This window comes from Schistocerca piceifrons, chromosome 1 (assembly GCF_021461385.2).
Source record: "Schistocerca piceifrons isolate TAMUIC-IGC-003096 chromosome 1, iqSchPice1.1, whole genome shotgun sequence".
In the NCBI taxonomy this organism is placed as follows: domain Eukaryota; kingdom Metazoa; phylum Arthropoda; class Insecta; order Orthoptera; family Acrididae; genus Schistocerca; species Schistocerca piceifrons.
The window spans coordinates 1,140,302,727-1,140,321,257 of NC_060138.1; the positions used below are offsets into that span (position 1 = coordinate 1,140,302,727).

The 18,531-nt window shown below is 45.6% G+C and overlaps 1 protein-coding gene across 1 annotated transcript in view; it reads left to right on the forward strand.

The window, feature by feature from the left end:
• LOC124778452 overlaps positions 1 to 18,531 on the forward strand; it is a 637,672-nt gene that overhangs the window by 85,351 nt on the left and 533,790 nt on the right. Inside the window, exons 2-3 of the mRNA XM_047253644.1 lie at positions 16,485 to 16,627; positions 16,745 to 17,019. Coding sequence (XP_047109600.1) covers positions 16,485 to 16,627; positions 16,745 to 17,019 — 418 coding nt within the window. The remainder of the gene's footprint in view (positions 1 to 16,484; positions 16,628 to 16,744; positions 17,020 to 18,531) is intronic.

The following is an 18,531-nucleotide window of genomic DNA, read 5'->3' on the forward strand; positions in this document are numbered from 1 at the left end:
GTTGTGTACTCCGGGGGCCTTGCTTCGACTTAGGTCTTTCAGTGCTCTGTCAAACTCTTCACGTAGTATCATATCTCCTATTTCATCTTCATTTATATTCTCTTCCATTTCTATAATATTGTCCTCAAGAACATCGCCCTTGTATAGACCCTCTATACACTCCTTCCACCTTTCTGCTTTCCCTTCTTTGCTTAGAACTGGGTTTCCATCAAAGCTCTTGATATTCATGCAAGTGGTTCTCCTTTCTCCAAAGGTCTGTTTAATTTTCCTGTAGGCAGTATCTATCTTACACCTAGTGAGATAAGCCTCTGCATCCTTACATTTGTCCTCTAGCCATCCCTGCTTAGCCATTTTGCACTTCCTGTAGATCTCTTTTTTGAGACGTTTGTATTCTTTTTTGCCTGCTTCATTTATTGCATTTTTATATTTTCTCCTTTCATCAATTAAATTCAATATTTCTTCTGTTACCCAAGGGTTTCTACTAACCCCTTTTTTTCCCTATTTGATCCTCTGCTGCCTTCACTATTTCATCCCTCAAAGCTACCCATTCTTCTTCTACTGTATTTCTTTCCCCCATTCCTGTCAATTGTTCCCTTATGCTCTCCCTGAAACTCTGTACAATCTCTGGTTCTTTCAGTTTATCCAGGTCCCATCTCCTTAAATTCCCACCTTTTTGCAGTTTCTTTAGTTTTAATCTACAGTTCATAACCAATAGACTGTGGTCAGAGTCCCCATCTGCCCCTGGAAATGTCTTACAATTTGAAACCTGGTTCCTAAATCTCTGTCTTACCATTATATAATCAATCTGATACCTTTTAGTATCTCCAGGGTTCTTCCATGCATACAACCTTCTTTTATGATTCTTAAACCAAGTATTAGCTATGATTATGTTATGCTCTGCGCAAAATTCTACCAGGCGGCTTCCTCTTTCATTTCTTAGCCCCAATCCATATTCACCTACTATGTTTCCTTCTCTCCCTTTTCCTACTGATGAATTCCAGTCACCCATGACTATTAAATTTTCGTCTCCCTTCACTACCTGAATAATTTCTTTTATCTCATCATACATTTCATCAATTTCTTCGTCATCTGCAGAGCTAGTTGGCATATAAACGTGTACTACTGTAGTAGGTGTGGGCTTCGTGTCTATCTTGGCCACAAAAATGCGTTCACTATGTTGTTTGTAGTAGCTTACCGGTACACCGATTTTTTTTATTCATTATTAAACCTACTCCTGCATTACCCCTATTTGATTTTGTATTTATAACCCTGTATTCACCTGACCAGAAGTCTTGTTCCTCCTGCCACAGAACGTCGCTAATTCCCACTATATCTAACTTTAACCTATCCATTTCCCTTTTTAAATTTTCTAACCTACCTGGCCGATTAAGGGATTTGACATTCCACGCTCCGATCCGTAGAACGCCAGTTTTCTTTCTCCTGATAACAACGTCCTCTTGAGTAGTCCCCGCCCGGAGATCCGAATGGGGGACTATTTTACCTCCGGAATATTTTACCCAAGAGGACGCCATCATCATTTAATCATACAGTAAAGCTGCATGCCCTCGGGAAAAATTACGGCTGTAGTTTCCCCTTGCTTTCAGCCGTTCGCAGTACCAGAACAGCAAGCCCATTTTGGTTAATGTTACAAGGCCAGATCAGTCAATCATCCAGACTGTTGCCCCTGCAATTACTGAAAAGGCTGCTGCCCGTCTTCAGGAACCACACGTTTGCCTGGCCTCTCAACAGATACCCCTCCGTTGTGGTTGCACCTACGGTACGGCTATCTTCACAAGAAACGACATTAAGATTTCGATAAAATTCTTGGGATGCTATCCAGAACTGTGTTCGGAACCGTCATCAGAGCTCTAGTACGATTTCGTATATTTTCGATAGTGAAAATGGGTCCCTCGTTATTTCACTTATCTCATAAACTATTATCTGCACGAAAAAGTCATTAAGGTTTTCTGAAGAACTGTTGGAGAGCTGTTCAGAACTATGATCACAATTTTACCTTGGTAAATTCATAAATAATTTTTCACACCATTAAAATTTCCCTGTTAGTAGTGTTTCCTTTACGAAATTCTGGAGAACTATTCAGATTTAGTACAGAGATTTCTAGAACTATAGCATTTATACCAAACCTCTAAAAAAATGTGTATTTCTCGAAAGTCGGTATCAGCTTCACAGCTACTCAAGTATTGATAAGTGTGATTATAATATTTCTCGCGCAATTCCGAAGAACTATTAAAATTTGCGCAGATAACTCTAGAACTATGGTGCAGCTATCAAGGACTATGAAAGAAATATACAGGTTGTCCATAAAGTCGCTTTACGTCTTCAAAATTTTATTAGAACGGCAGTTGTTGAAATATTTTAACCACATTTCTTTTATTGTAATCAGTGTTTATAAAAGTTTTTTTTGACAGTGTTTAATAGACCTCTGTATGGGCGCCTCTGGTTGCACGAACCACATCAAGACGGTACTTGATTTCTTGCGATGTTCGCTGTAGCATAGCTTCATCAGTGGTGGCAATGGCATTACGAATCTTTTGCTTCAAGTCAGCAATGTCCCGTATCTGTGTTTGATACACGATATCTTCTGCATACCCCAAGGGAGTGCTATGTGGCGAACGCGGTGGCCAAGGAATTGGCCCATCCCTCCCAATCCATCTGCCTGGAAATGTTTTATTGAGGAACCGACGAACAAATAGTCCCCAATGTGGTGGTGCACCATCTTCTTGGAAAATGATAGTTGGTTGTAAGTCAATCAATTGTGGTGCTACATACTCGGTCAGAAGGTCGTGCTAAACATCTGCAGTAATTGCTGACTCATTGAAGAAAAATGGATCAATTATTCGGTTGCACGTGATTCCACACCACACATTCACTTTTGGACCATCACGGTGTAGCTCCCTAGACACATAGGAGTGTTCAGATCCCCAGATGCTCACGTTGTGTCTGTTTAACGTCCCAGAAACATGAAAAGTTGCTTCGTCAGTAATCAAACTAGCTTGAGGAATTCTTCAGCCTCCAAAAGGCGTTCCAGCATGTTGAGTGCAAACTCTGTTTTGGCTTGTCATTTGGCTCAAATGTCTGTTAACAGTTGCACTTTGTGAGAGTACAACCGTAAGTTCTTGTGGAGGACCTTATGCACAGCTGAACGTGGTAGTTGTAACTGTCTAGCAGCAGTGCGGATAGACTTTGTAGGTGAACGAGTGAAGACGTTTAAAACGCGACCGATGTTTTCCTCGTATTTTCTTGGTCGCCCGCTTCTCCCTTAATCCAACACTGTCCCTGTCTCCATAATTTTTTTGTGCCATGCACGGATTGAAGGCGCGGTGGTGGATCTCTTCCATACTTCATTCTGAAGTTTCATTGTGTCTGAACACCCGATTTGTCTCAATAAACCAGGACACACATTGTGCCTTCTCTTGAGGAGTTACCATTTTATAGAGGTTCAGTTCCTTCCATCAACAGAGTACCTGAAACGCAAAAATTTAGCAGTAAAAACTTTACCAAACACTGATTACAGTGAAAGAAATGTTGTTAAAATATTTCAACAACTGCCGTTGTAATAACATTTTTAAGTTGTAAACGGACTTTATGGACCCCTTGTATATTCCTCGAAAGGCAGGTGTCAACTTCACCAGACTCGTGGGTTGTGAGCGCTCGCAGTAAAATTGGTCGGCCAGACGTCGTTACGTAGTGCAGCACTGCCGGCTGTTAGCGCAGGAGAAGTGCAGACAAGGCGCTGCCTTCAGAGGGATGACCGTAATTAGGTTCGGCGTAGCCTCAGATACGAACATACAGTAATATGGCGTGCTGCTTGAGGGGAGACTCCAAACAGAAATTTAATTTTTCTTCTCCTTTGCCGATAGCAACCACATTTTAAAATCATGTCTATTATCGAAAGATGTAGGAACACCCAAGTTTTGAAGTCCATACTTCCATTAGGATTCGAGTTTTAAATTATTTTAATCGCATTCTTGAAAACCAACATTTGGTACTCACACCACAATTTTCACACGCCGGATCGCGCAGGTACATTCACAAGACATAGTTCAAAGGTTCTGTGCATTCATTTTATGAGAAATATTAATAATTAGTTTTCAGTGTTTATTTCAAATTTCAGCCTTAAATTTTCTTAAATTATCGGTAAGTGAATGTGATGATAGAATAAAGAAATTACTTTTTCAACAATATTAATGCATAAAAGTATGTAAACACATCAAGACTACTTCCGTCAAAAATTTCATTCAGGTTGGTTATTTACGATAAATAAGTTGCCACTGAGCGTAGAAAAACAATCTTACGATAAGATGGATTTTAACATTTTATCAAAACATGAACGTTGCTACAAGACACATAACCATTAAAATTCACCGACACCATAATGTTTTCCATTCCTGCTTATATGAGGCTTGTTCTTGTCATTTCAAGCTCAGGATAGCCTTTGTCTTGAATTTTCTGAACAGTCTTCTTGAGGAGGTGCAGTGGTAGGGATATCTGGTGGTAAACCAATGCATGTTTCCAGAATGAGATTTTCACTCTGCAGTGGAGTGTGCGCTGATATGAAACTTCCGCTGCAGAGTGAAAATCTCATTCTGGAAACATCCCTCAGGCTGTGGCTAAGCCATGTCTCCTTTCTTTCAGGAGTGCTAGTTCTCCAAGGTTCGCAGGAGAGCTTCTGTAAAGATTGGTGATGTGTCGGCAGCTGGGCCAACACCTCGTAGGTCGAGATGGCTGAAAATGCACGCTAGACTAACGCAGACGGGCGTGAAGTACTGGAACAGGCTACGTAATTAATGCTATGAAGAAAAGTACGTAGCTGGATTAATACTTATCTTTAATCAATCATTGTGGTACATCGCTCTTGACTATACACAGGAGACTTTAATTACAATCACTGTAAGGCTAATGGCGCCTTGCTAGTTCGTAGCCATTAACTTAGCTGAAGGCTATTCTGTCTCTCGGCTAATGAGAGAGAAATGCTTCGTACATCTAGTCGCTAGCTAGGTCGTCCGTACAACTGGGGCGAGTGCTTGTTCGTATCACGAGACCTGCCTTGTGGTGGCGCTAGGTCTGCGATCACACAGTGGCGACACGCGGGTCCAACATGTACTAAATGGACCGCGGCCGATTTAATCTACCACCTAGCAAGTGTGGTGTCTGGCGGTGACACCACAATTGGAAGGTAGGAGACGAGGTACTGGCAGAAGTAAAGCTGTGAGTACGGGGCGTGAGTCGTGCTTGGGTAGCACAGTTGGAAGAGCACTTGTCCGCGAAAGGCAAAGGTCCCGAGTTCGAGTTTCGGTCCGGCACACAGTTTTAATCTGCCAGGAAGTTTCAATGCCTGTTTCCTTGGAGCTTGTTGATTGAACTGTACAGGACTTCATTGAATTCCCTAAATTGAAATTCCAGAGTCAATAGGCAAAGTAACTGATTACCAATGACTGGCTGTCAATTGTTTCGCTTCAGTTTTCCTGGAAATCTTGCAGATTGTTTTCCCCAGTTTCAGTTTATGCCAAGGCCGGAGTAAAGGTTATTCTGTTTGATGGTGATAGAAATTTAAAAAACAAATTGGCATCTTTCTGTGTGCCACAGCCCCTAAGACATTCACTGACTCAAACATTTCTTAAATATACTTGTAATTCGAATACAGCGAAACAGTTTTGGGATCCAAGAGTAAGCAGTATAAAGATGTGAAATAGCCATTTTTTAAATAATTGTACTTTTAGGGTGGAGTGCCCCTTTAAAACGGAGAGCAGCTGCCTTTAAAGTGGTGAAAAGTAGCATAAAGGTCGCGTTAGGAACCTCAAAGCGGTCAGACACATCAACATCTACGTATCAGTGCAGGATGCCTAGTCTATATATTTCGTGTATGCTATGGTGTCTCGGTACGCTTAAAGTGTTATAAAACTTTGAACACGATGAAAAAAATTCTGTTTACCACAACATTGCAATTGATTTCCATGCATAAGATTATGGATTCTTGTAAGGCGTACAGTGAAATGCCAAAGTGAAGAAATTAAAAAACAAAAAAAACTCCGTTTTTAAGCATTATGACTGAAGAATGTATACGGGAGCACAGAAACAAACGTCTCAATAATTTTCCCCCCGTTTTACCATGCAACTTTTGTCCCACAAACTTTTCAGCTACTATCATACTTGCGGAGTTATTCTAGGTAGCAATAGTTAGAGACTCACCCTGTATTTACCCTACTGTGTGATAGGACACTGTTTTCATGGGAAAATGTTTGCGCTTGCTTACGGCAGCTTCATTGTATGCAGGCGTGCGCCTCTTCGACCGAAGCAAATCTACTGTCACGTATGTCTTTCTTCTGGGTTCGAAAAATATGTAAATGGCCCGGGGCAGGTCGGGACAGTATGGAGGATATATAAGAGCTTCCCAGCGAAACATCTGCAAGGTGCTCCAAACAACTGTGTAGATTATTATCAAAGGAATCGTATTATTTCGGAGCGTTTAGTGGATGTAAAATTGGTCTTTTTCATTATCACCTTGCACATACACGGCACTTGTTGCCTCAGTCATTACTTTAATGACTCTGAGATAGCCACTAAGCCGCTTTTGTCGTAATTTAAGAGTAGACCAAGAAACTGTACGACCTTACTCCTCGATTTTTGGTTCGGAAAAACCACATATTTGGTAAATACAGTAACACGGTCGCTAGTCATGAAGGGGCAAAAATTCAGCATTGTTTCTGTATATTCACTCAAACTCATTAACAAGATTTTTTAGTTTAATTCCAAGAATTAATAAAAAAATTAAGTATGCAAGCACTTTTTTTTCCTGTTTTTCATAAACTTTGCAAGACATTAATAGCCATTTTAACCATCAACTATTGCAAAGATACCACTCCAATAAATGAGCAAAAGTTGTTTAAGAAGTTAAATAATCACTTTTTTATGGGCTGAAGGGACGTCATTTACACTTCTATTACGTAACATTCTGCATTACCTCACAAGTATTTATAGTGTCCATAATTGCTCTTTGTTTAAGAATACGACTGGCAAACATCATGGGAGGACGAGGTAGATAGAGTAACATAATATAATAACTACTCGGATGGAATGATGAAAGTGAAGGAGAACGCCGCAGCCGCTCACAGAAGGTTGGACGACACATAGCGTGAGTTTAACGTAGGTATAGTGCAACACGAGGTAGCTGTAGGAAAGAGAAAAGACAGTGTGTGTCAGTCAGTGAGCAGTTACGGTGCACTTTGGTGGTGTTCGTCATTATAACATCGCTTGGAGACAACACAGCAGTTTGGTGTTGCTCACAGCATTGTTCCACGTGCATGGGGAGTTTTGTGAACCACTGGCACTTCTGTCCAAAGGAGAGGAAGTGGTCCGGCACGGTCAACCACAGCAGCAGGTGACAGATACACTGTGCAACAGGCAAGAAGGGACCCATGGCAAATAGCAGGTGCAATTGCAGCCATATTTAACAGGTCTGCAAGGCACGCAATCTCACACTCCGCGGCGGCACGGCGACTGCGTGGTGTCGGTCTCTTTTCCAGACTACCGGTACGTTGTTCTCCTCTGACACCCGCACATCGGCGTCACCGTCTGCGACGGTGCTAAGAGCATTGGGATAGGACCAACGAGGAGTCGGGTCACGTACTCATCCCGGATGAGAGCAGATACAGTCCGGATAGTGATTCTGGACGTATCCTCATACGGCGAGGGTGGGAAAACGTGCGCCCAGGAACCTTGTCGAACGTGATCGTTCACTGCACGCCTCTACGCCTCTTTAGAATGGCGCATTCTGCAGCGTCCGTCCCGTCCCGCATGACGGATTATAGATGCGGGATGCCTTCATCACAGGGAGTGAGACCAAAGCAGACGGGGTGGCGCAGTGGTTAGACACTGGACTCGCATTCGGGAGGACGACGGTTAAATCCCGCGTCCAGCCATCCTGATTTAGGTTTTCCGTGATTTCCCTAAATCACTACAGGCAAATGCTGGGATGGTTCCTCTGAAAGGGTACGGCTGACTTCCTTCCCAATCCTTCCCTAATCCGATGAGACCGATGACCACGCTGTCTGGTCTCCTTCCCCAAACCAACCAACCAACCAACCAAAGCAGATGTTTACAGTACGACCGAGGCCGCTGCCGGAGATGATAACACAGCCTCACGTCTCTGCCAACGGCCGGCAAGGCCCGCTACCCGAGCACTGCGGATCGACAGCTTCGCCAGAGGTCGCGATCAACAAGCGGACTATTTTCCCACGCCAGTGACGTGGTGATCGAAAATAGTCCCAGAAGATCAATCCGCCAACCGGCCTTATAAGCCAGCCCATCGCCGACCAGCAGGTACTAATAACAGGCCCGTTAGCCTTCTGAATACCATGGTAAAGGTCCTAAAATCTTTGATCCTCCACCACTTTTCCGAGCCTCTGGCGGTGGCTGGGACGATCTGTCCGGAACAGTTCGGATTCGCTTCCCACTTATTAGGACCACAGAGCATGTCAGCAGGGTCTTTTACTCAGCCATTTCGACGCTATCGGTTTTCCTGGACCTGCGAAACGCGTACAACAAGATACGGCAGGACGATCTTGTGTACAAAATGCTGACACCAACGACCATCCCCCACATCTATGTCAAGATCGTCGATAATTTCCTCCACGACAGAACCTTCTTGGTTACTCAGCAAGGAAAACGCTCAGCTTACATCATATGTCGATGGGTACCCCTCAAGGCTCTCTGTTGTCTCCCATCCTCTTTAACATTTATGTTAATGATATGTTAGTCATCCGACACTACCACCAGGCGCAGTTCGCCGACGGTACCGTGCTCTATACGATCAGCTGCAACACGGACCAGCTCATTGCTCGCCTGCAGAGGCAGGTGGACCCGACTGCCATCTGGTGTCGATCAGACAAGAGTGCCCTCAATGCCGCTAAAACTACGGCAGTCTACTTTCTGCGCCACAACATCACTATTGCAGGGGTCCGGGTCCCATGGTCCCCGGGTACCAAATATCTAGGAGCCCTGATGGATAAAAAAACTGCTCTTCAATCAAGATTCAAAATATGTCACCGATAAAAGCGTTATACCTACTCTTCAACAGCAGGGAACTGAACTTAGAAACGAAGCTCCGACTGTACCGGATGGTTGTCCACACTTCCCTCACCTACAGCTTCTCTGCATGAGGCACTGTTTGTGCCTCCCAGATGCAGACACTCCAGCGCCAGCAGAATAAGGTGCTTCGACGCAGCCTGCATGCTCCTCCCCTCACGAGGCTTGTTACGCTCCGTGATGAAACAAACACGGTAACTCTAAAGACGTCCATTCGAGAGAAGGCTTGGCGTCTCTATGACAAAGTGGATGCCCTGCGCGACACGGCCACCGGCTTACCTCATATTGGCACCCCGACTCCCCAGTACTGGCACCACCACCTTGTTCCTCTCACCATCCTCGAGGAATTGGATTCAGACCATGGCTAACGACAGCCCGGTTACTGCCACTAATAAGGTGTCAGTCTTTATACGGCCACTCAGTATGTGACGTCCACAATACGTCCACCAGTATCAGTACCTATGTAGTTGTGTTCCTTATTGCCTGCTACCTTGAATGTACACTATCAGAGGGTGGCACACGACATCAAGTCCCACCGCCACACCTAAAACGTGGACTCTAATGATGTCATCGGGAAGATGTCATTGTAGGATCGGACAATTTTACAGTTCAAATGGTTCAAATGGCTCTGAGCACTATGGTCATCAGTCCCCTAGAACTTAGAACTACTTAAACCTAACTAACCTAAGGACAGCACGCAACACACAGCCATCACGAGGCAGAGAAAATCCCTGACCCCGCCGGGAATCGAACCCGGGAACCCGGGCGTGGGAAGCGAGAACGCTACCGCACGACCACGAGATGCGGGCCAATTTTACAGTTCCACCAAGACAGTAAGACCGAGATCTGCCGGTGACGCTGTACCTTAACTTACTAGAGGGGAAAAAAAGCCAGAGGGCAGTTTGACAAGCCACCCGGACTTTCAGCGATTTGCTACCGCGGCCTCGTCTGCTGCTAGTCCCGGGTAGTCAGGGGTGGTAGCTTCGGACTGTGACTCAAGGGTGTCGTGTAATGGTGATCTGGACTCCCTGGACAGCTTTGTGTTAATGCTGTGCCGACCACTTTGTACTAGTTTTGTTTCCGTCTTTTTTTTGTGGGCTTTCTGGAGTGAGAGACTCGCGAGGAAGACATTTTATTTTGTTATTCTTCTGTTATGAGATCCGAAGTGGGATCTGTTACGCCATTACCAAGGTAGCCTCTGCAGGCCGGCAACACATCTAACGTGACACAGAACCGAGGTATCCTATGCCCAAAGGCGTAAGCAATGGTAAACATCGGATGTTTTGGAAACAGACATTCCGCGTACTACTTCCTGCAGAGGGAGTTCGAGATGGCCTGCAGGAAGTATTACTACACCAACATCTGATTGGCTGACCAGTACTGTTTAAAGGCTAGAACCAGCACCGGACTTCAGTTCACGCCGAAAACCGACAACAAGGACGTCTCCACGGAAGACTACGTCTTCGACATCAGAATAGAACTTGGAATTAAGTGTATGTGTGTTACGACGGACTCTTGTGGGAAATTTAGAAGTTATCTTTTGTTGTCCCTAGTAGGAAATTCTTATTGGATTTGTGACTTTTCGTTGTTATTATGTCATTTCCATGTAGACTCACGTCACTAAAAGTTGTGTTGTAAAAAACGTGCGAATTCTCCATTACAACAGGATCCATACTTTGTTTCTTGCCTAAATTGTGTTTTGTTTCGACTACATTGTCATCATCAGCAACGTTGTTGATTTTAACCAATAAAAGCATATTGCGGAATATTGTTCGAGTTTTGTCTCTGCTGCCGCAGATACAGTACATTCGGTCGTGGATTCATTTTTATAGGCAACAACGTGTCAGCGCATCAACTGTGCAGGTGGAAGAAAAGAGGACATTCGTCGAGTGGACTGGCCTGCTGATTACCTCGAGTTAAAACCCACTGAGCACATATGGGATACGTGGACACGTGTGGGAAGACATACTACCGCATTTCCACGTACACCAGCGACCACCCAGGATTTGTCAGTCGCGCTGGTGGAGGAGTGGAACGCCCTGCCACAAGAACTTTGTGGCCAGCGTGGGTGATAATCACGCACCCTGTTAAGAACGAATTCCCGCCTTTTGTAATTTCCGGTGGACCGTCATAAATCGCGGTGACTTCAGTGCAACTATTCTTTTTAAATAAAAATATTCTTTCAGTTACCTTCTATAATATACTTTCTATGTGTGGTCCAAGTTACGTCAAGCTATCATCCGAAAGTTACTTTCGACCTTAGGTTCTGCACACCACTGTATATTGTCCAGAACTAATTAGCACCCGCTTTTCCTAATGTAACTGATCCTCCCTACACACTCATAAGGAGAAAAGGAAAAACGTTCTTGGCATTTTAATTGAAGCACAGACGTGCAACCAGTGAGGTTATATTAAGAATGTAGCTACTGCTTGGCGTATTGTATTCCTTGGCGACAATGCTTGATGGACTTGAGACGAGAGCAATTACGACAGATTTAGCCTCGTAAAAAACCTTATACCTGAAGCATTTAAGTAACTCAGAGGACTGACTACTGTACTGGCGCGAACCCGACGTCTCTGTTCACCACTGCTTATTGCATAAACTTACCGTCTGCACAAGTGTCCGATTACTGCTGACTGTATGATAGGCTACGGATTGCGCGCTAAGGCAACAAAAAGGCGGCAAGCTAAAATGCATGGTAAATACCCTACTTCTGTGGTTGTAGACACCACGCTTAAAGTTGTTAGAAAGCATTCCCTCAGGAAAGAATCAGTCATTTACAAACATTAGTAACGAAAACAACTTCATGTAGACCGTAGTTTCCACAAGTAAATTACACACCCCAACAAGTCATGCATCACCTCTTTATTTCGAAATATATAGAACGAAAAAACAGGCTCAGACGCATCCAGATAAATTCATTTGCAATGAGTCCAGATTTTTCTAAAAGAGTAACGACAAAATTGTCTGTTTCAGATAACATTATCGGGAAACATCGGTCTGTCAGTTAAGTAAAATTAGTAAGGAAACTGCCTCGGTCACACAGCCATTTGTTAAGAATATGACGAGTTTCGCCTTTAGTAGTAGGCCGTCTTCAGGTAGTGCACTGTAAAGATAAGAATTATAACTGCTCATTTACATATGGAACTCAGAAAAGACTACAAAGAATATACGTTAAAATGATGTTCCGACACCCATCCGGCTGATGATGACGATGACGCTTGGAACAGGTGTGCTGATCCCAGTCGCAAAACCGCTGCTGATAGTTGAGCATCAGCGGGTTAAACAGCGTGAAAGAGGGCGCGCATGAGCCGCACTTTGTCAGTGCCGGACAATGGGGAGCGACTTACATATCGTATGCTAAGATCTGAACGTTCACTTTTAAGAAAACGTATGTACATTTAACTGTAAACTTCTAAAAATAGCAATTTAAATACCCTCTGGATATGGGTATCGTTAAAACCAGCTTTATAAATGTTAACTAATAAGCTAACGTAATAACCCAATGGCTAGCATTACAAACACGCTTTCCCATAGCAACTGCTATTCAGTCATCAATTATATGTTCGTAATAGAATAAAATATAAAAAGTAGCTGTGTAACAATTAAATACACGAATATTCACATTAGCATAATTGGTTTGTTAAAAATACTTCAAAATTGACTAGAAAATTTCAGCACACTGGTACCACTCCTGTTAGCGACGCTATTTGTGGCACAACCTGACTAAAGGACATGACGGAATCTGTCGATAGAATATGTTGTGACACATCAAGGGATCACAAATTTAGTACTGGAGGGAAGAGTCGTGGGCAAAAATCGTAGAGGTGGATCAACAGATGAATACAGTAAGTATATTCAGAAGGATGTATGTTGCAGTACCCATTCGGAGATGAAGTGGCTTGCTTAGGATAAAGTAGCATGGAGAGCTGCATCAAACCATGTCTTTGCACTGAATACGTCGACGACGACGACAACAACAACAACAATCGTCTCCTATGGATGCTGTACCTATCCTTCTGTTGCCTACTCGAGTGCGGACTTCGATTCTGGAACACTCAGTCCACAGTTCCTTTGAGTGAAAAGTCGTAGATACTATTCCACAGACTCGTGCTTTACTTTTAACTGGAATCATGCAACCCTTTCAAGTGCGGTATTCTACACATTGGTAGCGCTTGTGGTAACTGCGTTATAGGAGCCCGCCTGATGCTAGTCTCCCATGTGAGTGTAGGATAGACAAGCAGAGGTGCGATGATGGAGCGCTGTGGAATGCACTGGACTAATGGGATAACATTAAATTAACAACAATTTATTAGCAAGAGTTTTACAACCAATCTGTCTTTTTCTCAGGGCTGCCTAGCACAGTCCTAGCTGAGCGTGACTTTCACACAGGTGCAGAGCAGCACATCAGCACCTGGGCTCTGGCATTGTTGGGGGTCAGTGCTTCGGACCTGCCGTAGGAGGGTCCGACGACTGGCGCCTCACTACAGTTCACCTTGGCTGTGGACGTCTGCCTGAGACTCAGTACTCTCATTGCATGGAGCTGCAATTAGGCTCGGCCCCAGAAATCTGCATGCACCTGTTGTCAGTTGTGGAGGGCCGAGCAGCGACGACGGTTCAATCTCGCGTCCGGCCATCCTGATTTAGGTTTTCCGTGATTTCCCATAATCATTCCAGGCAAATGCCGGGATGGTTCCTTTGAAATGGCACGGCCGACTTCCTTCCCCCTCCTTCCCTAATCCGATGAGACCGATGACCACGCTGTTTGGTCTCTTCCCCAAAACAATCCAGTCAAATCACATCCGAGCAGCGACATGAAGGGCAGCCTAGAGGTGGTACTGGTATTGGCAGGAATGATGGCACAGGCGCTCTGCTTCCATATTGAACAGCTCACATACACGTAGATTGGTTCTTCATTAATGGAAGATCGTCCCAGCTCTCATCCCCAGTAAGTCACTATTGTGACTAGTGCTTCCATGTTGAACAGTTCAGAGATGGGCAAATTGGTTCTTCAGTTATGGAACATCGTTCCAGTCCTCATCCACGGTAAGTCACTGTTGTGACTAATGCTCTCGTGTTAAACAGTTCATTGGTGGGCAGATTGGTTCTTCTTTCTTGGAAGATCACCCCGGCTATCATCCTCGGTAAGTCACTGTTGTGACTTTAAGTTCTGTCCACATACAGATAGCGTACTCGTAGCGGTGGACTCCAAACTGGTGGTGGTTGTAGATACTTCGTTGCATTCACCAGGTCATCTTGCAGCTAGTAGGGCTGATCCTCCATCGGTATCCGTGATGCAATAGGGTTGGCCTGACTCAGAGTGAGTGGAAGGTTCAAAAATGGTTCAAATGGCTCTAAGCACTGTGGGTCTTAACATCTGAGGTCATCAGTCCCCTAGACTCAGAACTACTTAAACCTAACTAACGTAAGGACATCACACACATGCATGCCCGAGGCAGGATTCGAACCTGCGGCCGTAGCAGCAGCGCGGTTCCGGACTGAAGCGCCTAGAATCGCTCGGCCACAACGGCCGGCTGAGTGGAAGGGAGGCGAGGGTTTTGCACCAGTCGATGATATTATTCCATCCCCCCCCCCCCCCTTTCGGGTGACGGAATGTGCTCATATAGTCTGAGCCCATCATCGCTCTTGGCTGGCCTAACGTTTAACTTAGAGACTTCAGGCCGTCCTTTATGCAAAGTTTCTAGTCTGCAAGGCGTTCGTGTGTCATCTCTAGCTAGAGTTGCCACAAGTAGTCTCGTAACGGAAGAGTGTTACGTCCGCTTGCCACCGTTGTCTAATCACTGAATCAGGTGTCTCCTGGCGTCTTCTCCCGTACCTGTAAGTTAATAAGCTCCCTGTCAGTTTGCACTTTGGCACTTACAGTGTTAATATCGATTCTGCCGTCGTTGCGTACCTGGCAAATGCTAAGAAAATTTTATTCCTGCACGTAATTACTAATCTTCTGTCCAACAGTGTGTATGCTTGGGAACGACGTCAGGGGATCCTGCTCGTTAGACAGATGCGTCAACCACTACACAATTCTGGCGCAGTGGCTTTGGACAGTTGTACGGAATATCATACAGCGTTGCACAGACTCTCCAACCATATCGGAACAGCATCCCAGCATTGATCGAAGTGGGGATCCTGCCTGACACCCGGGAATCAAATGAAAGTACATTGTTCAGGAGACCTTTTACGTCTCAAGAATTGTATTTATTTATTTATTTATTGTTCAGCTAATTCAGCTTATTCAAGATGTAGCCTCTTTAAGTTATTAAATACATTTTTAAGAGCTTTTTCCATGCATCTCTGTCCGTTGCTATCTTCTGCCAGTTGAAGCCCGCAACTTTCCTGAGTTCCTTATCCGAGCGATCAAGTGGTCTCTCTGGTGGTCTTCTTTTTCCTTTGGGACTCCTGCCCACTGCCATTTTAGAGTCTTAACCCGTTCTATAATGTCTTTTACTCCTCTTATTGCTCGAATGTCCTCACTTTTCTATCGATCTTTCTCAGTGAGACCTAACATTGACCTTTCCTTAGCTCTCTAAGCATTTCTAAGTTTCCTTTTGAAAAATTCATTTAAAGTCCAAGTTTCACACCTGTACGTTAAAACCGGTAGGACGCACTGATCAAAAACTCTCTTCTTTATGCAGAAATTTGAAAACTGTTGCATTCCTACCGTATGCCCTCCAACCCAGTTTAATTCGACGAAAAATTTCAGGTTTCAAATCCCCATTTCTGTCAATTATACATTTTGTGTCAATTATATATTATATACATTTTGTGTCAAAGTAATTGAGAGATTGATTTGAAGGACAGGACCAAACAGTGAAGTCATCCTGCATCAACGAATGAAAATTTGTATCAAGGCCGGGATTTGAACCCAGATCTCCATTATGGCACCCTGGCGCAGGGCTTTGTCCGACTGCGTGGACTATCCTAGCATGTCTCTCTCTCCTCAAGCCTTGAGGCTGTGGCGTACATGGGAATGTCGACTGAGGAGCAAGGCATGCTAGAAGTGTGTGCTAGGATGGCCTAGTGGCTAGCGCATATGCCTCGTGAGCTGGGTTCGAATCGTGACCCTCGCCCAAATTTTATTTAGTAGCTGCAGTCTACATGATGTTTGAGAATTGAAAAACGTCTCTGGAATGTTACAGTTTCATTTGCCCGTCAGGGGTGCCTTTACAATCGATACAAGAGCAGTGACAGTAGCAACACACCTAGACGTCGTATCGGGATGCTGCAACACTTTGCAGATCTGGATATTGAATACTGTTATGTTGATCAGTGGTTTTATTGACAAATAATGCAAAATATTATTTATGTTAAATTTTGACTGCAAAACATGTGAAATAGTAAGCGAAACGTGTGCGTTGGGCAGGTGCGCGACAGCTTCAGGGACCTGGAGAGCTGCGGCTACCTGTGGGAGAGCCGCGAGGGCTTGCCGCTGGCGGACCTGGCGTTCTGCGCCGGCTTCTTCACGGTGTACCTGGTGGAGGAGATGGTGCACCTGCTGCTGGACAGCCGGCAGGACCGCAAGCGCCGGCGCCGCCAGCAGCACCAGCAGAGCGCCGAGTGCTCGGCGCACGACAGCGGCGCCATCGCAGACTTCGCCGCCGCCGCCGAGGACGACGAGGAGGAGGAGGCGGACGAGGCGGTGCTCACGCGCACCATGAGCCTGCGCTGCTCGCGCCGCGGCGGCCGGCCCGCCCGCGCCGTGGGCGGCGGGGGCGGCGGCGGCGGCGACGGCACGGTGCCGCCCACGCCGGCGCCCGCGGCGCGCGAGCCGCCGTCGCCGCTGCCCGTGCCGCTGCAGCTGCAGCTGCCGCCCACCGCCGCCGCCAGCGCCACCGCGGGCAGCGGCAGCGGCAGCAACGTCTCCACCCAGGGGCTCATCCGCACCGAGTCCGCTATAGGTGAGTCTACACTCGCAGCGCCGGCTGCCAGAGACAGTGTGCACGAAGTAACTTGTCCCGTAGCTACTCAGACAGGGGAGGGGACAGCGGTAGTGGTGGGATTTCTCCTTAAGGGCACATGTGTTCATTCGCTTTGGGACACGTGAAGTGTTATTGTAAAACTGCTGTGTGTAGGTGTGATTCGTGGCTATTCAGTGCAAGATCCTGCAGTCTGCACACTGTGCACATCTGTGCATGTCTAGCAAACTAGTGGATCGATGACTTACTTCTTTCACCTATAACTTTATTGACAAAGGTCCCGAACGACTGTGTTATATAAACCAGGAATTTTGCCGTTCGTGGACAATGATCTTACTCTGATACAATCTTCTCGGGTTATGAATCACGGCATCCCGTTGATACAACGTTTCGACTAGTTTACTACTTGTCGTTTTCACTCAAGGTGTTGGGATCGTGTCGAATTTGTTCCTTTATAGCTTCTGGATCTTAGATTCCACTGCGAAGGTGAGCCAGTAGTGTGCTCCAGAGGAAATGTAATGGCCTGTAATAGGGTAGCGGGGGCAGCTTTGACGGGGCCCGGACGTGGGGTCCTGGTGCTGCCTGTCAATTCCACCCACTCATGAATTCACTGATGCGAAAGTAGTGGACGCAGTGGAAGGAACAAGGTAAAACCAGGACCCGACGACAAGACGCCCCTGAACCTCCTCTGGGGGTTTCTCCACCAATGCCACCACTGGCGACAACTCTTCTGGGTGCTCGGAGAAGCTCGTAGTGCCAGATCAAGACACCGTGTAGGAGATCCTCCCTTGGCGCCACTGGCTTGAGATCAGAAGCCATGAGGTCTAGTGACAGCTGGCTGATGACGCTGGTAGTTGAAGCTGGAGCTTCATAGCTGCTTGGCCCGCACGTAGGACCGTGGAGACAGAATCAGCTGTAGTCTGAAGTCTGGAAGCAGTCGTCGTGTGAATGCTACTGGCCGAGTGGCGAATATTTATAGTCGCTGTGCACAGCTATGTCGTGACAGTGTAGCCCCTCTGGTCAAGCAGTTGACCATGGAAGCACAGCGTTGTACAACGGCTTGTGGAAATTCAGCCCACCTCTGCGACGGACTGTGGTCCTGCAGCGCGCTTTGCCAGCAGTATTCCAGTACCAGGCAGCTGCCGCAACGATCGGTCCAGCCACACGACTCGTTATCACAAGAAACAATGAAACTCAAAGTTGGAAGAAGGGAAACCAACAATTCTACAGATCTACTACACAGCATTCTTGGTTCCCCTTCTTCCATCCATGAGTCTGATTACTTCTTGAGGTGGTGAATCGTATTGTTGGACCAGTGGTTGCGGCATTCTTGAAGTGTCACCCAACCTGTGCGAACTGCGTTAACATTTATATCGTCAGTTAAGGCCACATGTTTGTCGGCAATACATGCAAATTTTTGGGTTTTCATCCGAGTTGTCACTTTCTCTCTACACGATATTTTGACGACTTATCTAGTTGTCGTTATCAGGTGTC